We start from the raw sequence: 10,098 nt of genomic DNA, 5'->3' as shown, positions 1-10,098 counted from the left end.
AATTATGAATTTTATATCAATAAAAAATGAAATAGATTTTAAATATATAAATATGAACTTTTTACTATTTATGGGATATGTTTTTTGAGTTAAATAATGGATCTCTAACAATTGATATAAAAGCAAACTCTCATGAAAAATATAGAAATTGAAATAAATTTTGATTAATGTAAAAGTAATCTCACATCAGTAAAAAATAAATAAATTTTAAATATATAAATATAAATCTTTATCACTTATCAGTGATATCTAAGTTCTTAGCTATTATTTAATATCTGATATCTAATATCGAAGCTATCAATCCAAGTCCCAACCAATTATCCATCGTTGCTGTAACTTCGTTACAAGTGCGTGGCGGTTGTGGGTTCCTTATTTGGTCTTTTGCTCCAAGCTTAAGAGAGTAGTCTAAGCCACGGAGAGATTGCCCATAGCGTACATACGGGTGTATGTAAACACTAACACCAAGGTAGATGAAGGCTTCGTTTGTAAGGTTCTAGTAAAGAAAGAAAGGGACAAGAAGTCTTAAATCCTTGTTTATCTTTAAATTTTTGAGACAATACTTTTGACTTTGATTTTATACAAAAATAATGCCAATCAGATAAGCACAATAAAAAAAAGCTTTTGCTTATCTGTCAAGATCTACGTAAATATCAGAAACCTTATAAAAAAAAACCCCTCTTTTTCTCTAGAATTGATGTGGAAAACAATCCATCCAAAACTTGCTCTTCAATGCATCTCTCACCAAACCAACCATCCGGGCCGAAGGATTGGAATGGTCTACTTTTTGATGTCGAAAAGAGCCACACTGATCCAATCGGAGGAAAGCCACTGCAAAATCGGCAGAAGCTTCTTGGCCTCGAGAAACCACAGCTATGGGACATTGGGACTTTGATTCCTCCATCAATGTACAATCTCAATGACCGGTCTGATAATAAAAAAATGTAACCAGGGGCTCACTTTGCCTCCGAAGATTTCAACCAACAGATACAGAAGACAATCTCAAAACTAGCGCCATTCTCGGCATCGGCCACACTTCCAGCTGCTGTCTTCTGAAGATGACAACTCATCCCAAGGAGAACAATGACTGTGCATCAAAAACCCACAAATGTCACAATAAAGTTCAGGGGCTGGGTTGTTCTGAAGGCACACATGACAATGCGGTGCATTAACGTCAGAGTTCTCAGATATCATCGGTTCCACCTGACTACTAAAGGTATCGGTTCCACGATGTTCAGGGACTCCATCCTGTGAAATTGAACCAGATGCATTCTCCAAATTTCCTGACCCATCCCCCGTTGCATCATGTACATCAACTTGACCGCCATCATCAGATGCTAGCAGCTCAGTGAAAGAGAAATAGGTCTGTGGTTCAAACTCCATATCCTCATAGTTAAGACTTTCATAATCAAATAGCAACTCACTTTCAAGGCCATTGCCAGAAACATCCCATTCTGCAAAAGTAAGAGATGTATCCTCCTTGGGCTCCGTATAATTGCTAAGTTCAGGATATGATGATAATTCAACAAGTCCAGGATCACCCCCAGCATGACCATCCACGTCTTCCCGCTTCACATGCCTTCTGACAGGTAATTTCTGCAGCCCAGGGCCAGAAGCAGTATTCCACTCAACATCCACTTCTGAATTGTTCTCTGTTATTTGCTCAACTTTTGAAAGGGAGAAAAGAAGAGGATCATTAGCTGGTACAAGCTCATTCTCTATAGAAACGTTACGAGTGATGGGTTTACACTCTTTAACGTTGGAAATAGTTCCAAAATCAGAGTCCAATACTACACTTCCTTGACCCTGTTTCTGAGGCTTTCCAAATCGTTTCTTGCGCTTTTGCTCTCTAAGCTCAGGATCCATGTAAGGACACTCAGGTCCTCTTATCCTTCGACACTTGCAACATTTGAATCCAACCAAATCAGAAATCCTTGACTCCTCAAGTTCAACAGCTTCAGCATGGTACCACTCTGCAATGATTAAAGAGATTCATCATAAACAAGAAATCAAAAGAAATTTCTAAGAGCAAAAACTTCAAAAAAAAAAAAATAACACTAATGATCTACAATATACTTACTTCTGCAAGTTTCACAGTGAACATACATTAGATCAGAATTATAGGGTTGTTCACACAGCTCACAAATAGGCTTCAAAAAGTGGTTATCTGAACCACCCCTTGCGAGAATGTTTGCACGTCTGAAGTCAATTCCAGTTTCATCACTGTTCTTTTTCCTCCATATGACCCCCCAATTACACAACTTACTCCGCTTGGTTGCTAAGCCAGAAAGAGAAGCAGATTGCTTAGTATCAGAACTTCTTTCCTGAATTCTGACTGAATTCTCCTTACTTCTGATAGAGGCCAGTGGTTTTATGGGTTGAGCAGAACTTTTAACCTGCATGCCCTTGGTGACTGCTGGTGCACTGAGACAGTCTCGCCCTTGCAAGGGCAAGGGAATGATAGGAGACTTGGTACTGATTTCATTTTGATCAAGAACTTTGGCATGGTAACACTGCTTGCAAATGATCAAACACTCAACTTTCCCATTCATATGCATTGAGCTTAAAGTACAGTCGTGATGACAATAACCTGATCACAAAATGACAAAACAAAATTATCCAGACAGAACATTCAAACACAAATCATACTCCGCAACAATAAGCATAAGGGCACCCACATAGAAAAAACAAACAGCATTCACTATTAGAAGGTTGCTAATTTTGTTGCAAAAATGTAGATATTTTACTCAGTTGCCTTTATCTCCCACATTTTCATTTTTTACACACGGAAATAAATGGGTTTGGATGACTATCCGGTTGACCCAATAAGGAACAGATATATGCTTATCACTTTCAGCCCAAGTAAACTATGAAATTTCAGAAGCAACTGCCTGTAGGTGATCACCAATTAATATCCTTTTCCCCTGACTCCAAATTTTCAAAGAAAGAAACAAATTCACTGTCAGAATAAACCATAGGGACAAGTTTCCCATGGCCCAAGACTGCTGATAAATCAGTCAATTGCTAGAAGAGTCACAAGAAAGTTATAAGACAGTTTCAGATTTCAGATTTTATCTCTTGCCACTCATGAAGCTACTAACAAATTGCTGCTTAGATTCATTTATCATGCAGCTCTTGATAAATTTTTATATTTAAAGCCCACCAATACTATTAAACAGGATAGGATAATCACATATATGATGCAACGTTAGCATGAAATTCTCACAATGGTATTATTTATCTGATGAAACTATTTCACAACAAAATCACTTCCTTCACCGAAAAATGTAAACCTAAACCAAAAATTACTGGCAGCACATCCCTCAAACATACATAGTGCAAACTTCCTGTAATGTTGCATGGAAAATTAACATACAATGAAAATATTCAAAGTCAATTACGCACATACAAACAAATAAAGAACTATAAATAATGGGGAGACCCTACCCAGGCCACCTTTCTCCTAGATTACCTATAAAAGGATGGCTTGTATTTTTCAGTTTATAAGTTAATTGCAAAAATAATAAGTACAACTGGAATATGCAAAAAAAAATTAGGCAGGCAGGCTAGCAAGTTACATGAATTTATGAACTTAATTCTCATAGATAGATGCTGAAAAATATTAGAAAAGATAACTTTAGGAACCCCAAGATAAAATTGAGGAATATTGACTTTCAGTAGAAAAGATAATTTCGAAGATGTTCTAACGAATGATTAGCATACCTTGGCAAGTCCCACACTTGACTGCATTCCTGCTTGATTGAATAAGAAAAAAGATAAATAAGCCTAAAACAAGCAGGTTGAGAAAACAGAAATTTTAATATTAACAAAAATAACACGAACAAAGTATAAGATAATTACCTCAGTAAAACATTCATTTGACATGAAGCACAATAACACTTCTCCAACTTATCTCTCTTGGATGTCAGATAAACAAATATATTCCTACGGGAAGCTTTCAACTGCCTTCTTTGTAACTCAGATAACTCACTGGAAGCCTTCTTAACTGATGGCAAAACCACATTACTCATTTTTTCCTCATATTCTTTGATCAAATATAAAGGGATGTGTGTTATAAGAAACCAATATTTCTCCTTTCTGTCTTCAGTTTGCTCGATGTCAATTATGTTCTTCATGACACGTGAAGGAAGATGCTTTTGATTTCCAAAAGCAACTCCATATTGGATCTTGTTTTCTACGGATTTCCTATCACAGATAATTGCATTTCTAAAAACAGATGCTTCTGTCTCTGTACCTTTTCCATCTGGAATGTTATGCTCAGGACGTACAAGATCATTCCATCGCACATGAAGGTCTAGGTATCTAACCTGGTCCAAAGTCCAGTTCAATTTTGTTAGACTTCCTGATAATCAAGTATGATGTACACAGAGAATATTGCCAGGAATGGTTCATTCAAACATAGTAATTTAATGACAAACCTGAAGTGCAAGCTGCGCAGCATTCTTACTTCTTTCAACCGCAGCTCTCCAAATTAATTGTCTGCTTCTTTTAGGAATCTCGGAATCATCAACATAATTAATACCAGAAATCTTTCTCACGCCACCTAATAAGTCATAAAACAATAACTCCGTTAGTTTCTTCACTTTCACCAATTTTACTATTATAAAGTTGAAAACTGAACTTTGTGTATCCCATAGACACCAAAGATACCTTGTTGTGCTGCTTTTCTAACCATTGAGCCAGGCAAAATGGCTTTCTGGAATATATGAGTTGATAACTTCCCGCCACGCCACCAATCAAAACTTTTATCGTCACAGTCGTCAGCTGTAACTTCAGATGCAACAGACTGTTTCCTACGCCGCCTTCCACCTGGTCCACGTTTCTGTAGCAATCCCACAGTGGATGAAGTGCTTTGAATCACAGAAGATTCTACTAACCAATCATCCATTAGCTTGATCCAGTCCACCGAAAGAGCAATAACGGAGATGTTTTCCTCAAGCTGAAAATGGAAACCATAAACCACATCAACCAAAATATAGAGAATATATGCACGATGATAAATCCATAATGGTAACCGATATATCTAGTACATCTGGAACAAGTAACGAGAACAGCAAATGGCATCTCATCAAATTATACGCATTAGCTTACTACTTCAAATAAGTTACAAGGACACAAGGGTTGCAAAAAGTTCTAAATTAGTAATTGAGAGATGGAAACCAAAGGATGCTATATAAATATTTTAACAACCAAAGACAAATGGAGACAAAGTGATATAGCAGGAAAGGAAGAGGAAGCAAAACAATTAATATGTCTATGGCCTTCCTAAACTATAAGTCATTAAGAAGTGGGTAAGAGTAAGGACAGAGGCTAACTGCAAACCAAGCACGTTCTGCAAAGAAGAACTGAATGATAACAATTGTAGAAACTATCATGGTTCTCATAACCTATTAATCCAAAGTTTAAGTTAGTAAGAAACCAACTATAAATTGGTTAAAGAACATGATAAATCTAACAATCTACAGGTAAACAACCTCACACCTACCACATCGGTTAAAGTCCTAAAATAATCCAAATTTAAAGTAAAACCTAAAGAAAAAATTGGGAAAAAAACTTTATGTAAAGGTGACAAAAGTTCAGGCTGACAGTATGCCAGAAAATCTTGACCACAAAAAATTGGGGGAAATCAAGATAAAGTGCTACAGCAGATAAGTGAGAAGGAAATTAATGAAAATATTTGTACAACTCACTTCAAGCAAGAGGGCTTTTATTGCACTACATGTTGAAGCTTCTTCCATTTTTGAACGCCATTGTTTCCGATAACTTGGGCTTAAGAATGGGCCAGTTACAAAACCACGTAAACCCTCCTCCATGTATAAAATATATGTCGCAATACTAGGAAGACTACCCTCTCCATTCTTTAAAATAGGAAGGCCCATCAGGATCTTATTGGCACTTCTAGTGGCAGTGGAGACAGCAGAGTTTAACATGCATCCTCTCCTGCTTGATGCAGGGGCCTTGCAAGAATAACACCAGCCACACCTTTCCCTTGGAACATCCAACAACTTCTTTTCAGCACTTGGCCAGAAAAATCGTGAGGCTGCCAATGAGAAAGCTTTTACTTGCAAGAAAATGTTACTTGTAGATGCAACTTTTCTGGCACTGCCTGATTTGTTTAGCTCAGAAACCTGACTTTCCTCTGATGAAAGAACAGCCAGCTTAGCAGATGCAATAGCAGCAAAATGCCCATGAATATAGTGATTTACATAAACATGTGGTTTAAAAGAAATCCCCTTGTATGTGTAATCAACTGTTGAATTTCTTGCATTGCTTGCAATACCAACATGATTTCCTGCTATGCTCTGGCAGAACATATTTGCGTGAAAATAGATACCATTTGCTGGTCCACCATAACTGTCACTACTGTTTCCTCCTGAGGCACATGAATGATGATCTATCACACTTGATCTGTCAACTAAGCTTTGGTGGGTAACATCAGATGCAGCTTGCTGGCTAGCTGAAGCAGCAGACATGGCAGACTCAATATAAATTTGCTCAGATAGCTTCTTATTCATTGGAGGATGATCCTTCCCTCCCATTGTCCCAACATTACTCAGAGAACCAGGAAGGTCAGTTTGGTTCATCGCATCCACAGAAGAATCTGGACAGGAAACTCCCACATTGCTTCCACTGAAACTAATTGCATTCTCAGCATCAACTGAATCCAAAAATTTGTGACTTTCCTTTCCAGAAGGCAGAGGTGATCTACTAGAAATTTTTGCATCTTCCTTTCTATTTGCTACATTGCCACCCATTTCAAGTGGAGAGAATAGATTTTCTGGGATATTCCAATAGTGTATAATGGCTTTGCATATATCAAAGTATAATGTTTTATGTTGAATGGATGAAAAAAGCGCCCGGAGGACTTTTGGAATGTCATTCAGATTGTAGTATCTGAGATATGATTCAGTGTCAAGGGAAGCCTTAAGCCTGCAATTATCAATTTGAAATTGTGAATAAAATTTAGAAACAGTGAATAGCTAATCCTAACCAGAAAAGGAGGCATCAGAGAGGAACTTAAGTCAAAGGATGGAAGAACATGAACAAGCAACTTAACATGATGAAACACTTTTCAAATATGCTGACAGTTAAATAATAGAACAAAAAATAATCACAGAACAATTTCAAGTCACAGACAAGAATGTGTTGACCTGAGCTTGACAAACAGGAAATATTACTAGTGTAGAAAAGTGGAATAAGAAATAGGAGGTTTAAAAGCTTACACCAGCAAGTGATTACAACTACCCAAGAAGACTTGCCCATATAAATCAACACCAAAAAGTTCTGCTCCTCTAAGGGATGTGTTTACTGTAATTGCTGGTCCCATTTTATCAATTGCACATTCTGGACAATACCAGGGCCCTTCAGGTATATACATTTTCATGACCCCTATACATCTCGAATGATATGCCGATGGACACCCATCACAACAAAGTAATGTCCCATCCATGCCACAAAGACGGCACTCATCACTATTGCCATCCACATCAGCATCAACACCAGCATTCCCTTCAGCACTTCTGAAACCCAAAGAATATGTTCTAGAAGATGACTTGACCTCATGGCTTTCTGCAATGATCTCCATTGCCTCTCTCTCCTTGCATGCTGAAGTTTTAGAATATCTAGGATGAACCCTTCTAGGCCCATTTTCAGGAGGATCAATCACAACCGCATCAGGATCTGTTCCCACTTCTGTTGCCTCACGCATGTCAATTTCAGCTCTCAGCTCTGCATATTCCAATACGTCATCACATAAGAGTTGTAGAATCATCAACTTTCTGGTCACAGGCAAGGAATAGTACTCTCTCTCAGAGACATCTTCATAAAATCCTTTCCACTCAGGTCCTCTAGCATATCCCATTACCATAAAATACTGGACCAAATAAACAGGCCAAGTCAGTGTATCGAGCAAGCTCCAATCAAGGCACCTGCAGATAAAGAATGTAACAATTATTTTTTAAATTTCTATAGATGAATTAAGCAAGCATGTTATTTCCTTTTTTTTTTTTTGAAGGAGGAGAAGGGTGTTGGGATTGGCGCTGGGTATTATGATGCCTTGAAGTCCAAACATCTGTTCTGTTTTAAGGAGAGATCAAAGCCACACTTGGTTGGTTTAAAAATGGGAGGAAAAAGTGTAACAATCATATTATTATAAGAATCTGGCAGTTTCATCACCCAAAAGCACGAGGATTGGAAACAAATGCTGATTTTCTTTCGATTCTTAAGGGCTAAAGGTCCACCTCACGTTAACAAGAAAAATAACAGTATAGTAGATCATGGAGAAAAATATTTTGCCATAAAAAATCCGAATCACAAAACCATCAAGTAATTAAAACAATGATACTAAACCTAATTACCAAATGATGTGTGAAAATGTATACACATACCTCAAGCATTTTGATGCGAGCTCTAAGCCTTCTGAAGAGACTGTTTCAAAATGATAACTCAATGCCCGCATCAAAGCAACATGAATGGCATCCAATAACGGGTTTGGACCCGAGAAATTCAAAGACCCCACAAAATCATCCAACCCAAACGGGCTCAAAAACAAAATGATGCTAAACGACCTTAAAAAACCATACACAGAAAACAGATGAGAAACACACTGCTCTGGCACACCAATTGTTCCTGAAGAAGGAGGCAACATTGGGGGTGGAACAACAGGCACCTCAGCCTCCAAGGACAAATATCTATCGCGTGCATGCTCACAGGAATCACTTGAAGAATCCGCATCATCTTCAAGCTGCTCCCCATCATCATTCTCGACTGTCATTCCACCACTCAACTCACTTAAAGCCGATGTTTCCACACCGTCAACCTCATTTTTCAAAACTTCCACTTTCTTCTTTTCCTCCTCCAACTCACTCTGCTTCTTTACAATCCTGCTTAACACTAATTCATCTAATCTAACTTTTCTTCTACTCAAATCATCATCAAAATATGACTCTTCTAAAATCAATTCGCGAAGCTCCCCACTTTCCAGATCCTCAAAATCACCATCCTCATAATCTACTCTATACAAACCTGTATCATAGGAAACAATCTTCCCTAAAAAAACATTTTCCCCAAATTCTTTCAACACATATCGACCTACGAGGGCCATGGATCTTGTCACCAATGCCCGCCTTTTAGTTTTGGAATTATTAGATTTCGAATCACCAGCGGCACTTTCATTTTCTTCTTCCGGTCTTCTACGTTTCCTCGGCCTACCTCTAGGCCTCGGTACCTTAGGCTCCATTGATCGATCGACCTAATTATAGATCGAATCGAGACCTGGATTTGATTAAACTAGTTTCCGAACAGCCACCTAGGGTTTCCAGAAAACCTACTTTTTTTCCGTAATAAGAAACCGATTCGGCTTCGTTTTTTGAGTTTTGAGTAATCTAGGGCTCGTGCAGATCCTTTCAAAGAAGTTATGAATAAAGATTAAATAAATCGACGATTTTTTAAAAAATTATTGAATGAAAATTTAATTTTGGAATAAGGAGTGAAGAGTTTAATTTTTTGAAAATAAAAGTTAATTATGAGGAAGAACCTTAGAGAGAGATACCTGGTTAGGGTTTCATAACCGCCATTGAAAATTTCTTCTGAGATTTTTGAGGTTTGGGAGAGAGATAGAGAGCCCTAATAGGAGTGAACAACGGCCTCTTTTATCTCGCGTGAGAAAGTGGTACTGACTCAGTACTCGGTTTGTGAGACAGCGATTTGAACTCGTCCGAGTTGGAGTGTGAAAATTGGAATTTTCTTGTACGGGATTTTTCTTCTTGTAGAAAATAGGTGCGATATTCTGCGGGCACCCTCACAGTAATGATTTACGAAGGATATCGACCGTCGCGATGGAATTTTTTATGCACACTTTCAATTGTTATTTTTAAAATCAGAAATAAAAATATTTAACCTTTTAGAAAAAAAATTAAAATGTACTATGCTTTTTTGTCAAATCATATTAAATATTTCTTAGTCTAACCAAACATATTAGGAATTTTTCTTCTATTTACACTTTGGTATAAATTTGATGAAGTAGAAATATAAAATAAAGCATCTTTTAAATGGATTAAAGTCAAATTGACCATTATTATA

The 10,098-nt window shown here is 37.5% G+C and overlaps 1 protein-coding gene across 3 annotated transcripts; it reads right to left on the bottom strand.

The window, feature by feature from the left end:
• Positions 1 to 510: 510 nt before the first annotated feature.
• Positions 511 to 9,645, bottom strand: LOC110412498 (PHD finger family protein). 3 transcript variants are annotated; one of them, XM_021423038.1, is made up of 10 exons: positions 9,569 to 9,633; positions 8,406 to 9,419; positions 7,242 to 7,946; positions 5,709 to 6,948; positions 4,669 to 4,957; positions 4,437 to 4,561; positions 3,859 to 4,325; positions 3,721 to 3,749; positions 2,078 to 2,587; positions 511 to 1,970 (listed from the first exon to the last, which is right to left on the bottom strand). In XM_021423038.1, the coding sequence occupies exons 2-10, from the start codon at positions 9,254 to 9,256 to the stop codon at positions 1,006 to 1,008; spliced, it is 5,181 nt and encodes a 1,726-aa protein (XP_021278713.1). In that variant the 5' UTR covers positions 9,257 to 9,419; positions 9,569 to 9,633; the 3' UTR covers positions 511 to 1,005. The 3 variants fall into 3 exon arrangements, with proteins under 3 accessions (XP_021278713.1, XP_021278712.1, XP_021278714.1); XM_021423037.2 differs by having other exon boundaries at positions 8,406 to 9,645; XM_021423039.2 differs by lacking the exon at positions 9,569 to 9,633 and having other exon boundaries at positions 7,242 to 7,891; positions 8,406 to 8,530.
• Between the last annotated feature and the right edge of the window lie 453 nt (positions 9,646 to 10,098).

Source organism: Theobroma umbraticum, unplaced genomic scaffold (genome assembly GCF_002168275.2).
Source record: "Theobroma umbraticum cultivar Fairchild unplaced genomic scaffold, ASM216827v3 scaffold_95.0, whole genome shotgun sequence".
NCBI lineage: Eukaryota > Viridiplantae > Streptophyta > Magnoliopsida > Malvales > Malvaceae > Theobroma > Theobroma umbraticum.
The sequence above is the reverse complement of the archived record's forward strand: the minus strand, read 5'-3'. Positions and strand labels throughout refer to the sequence as shown.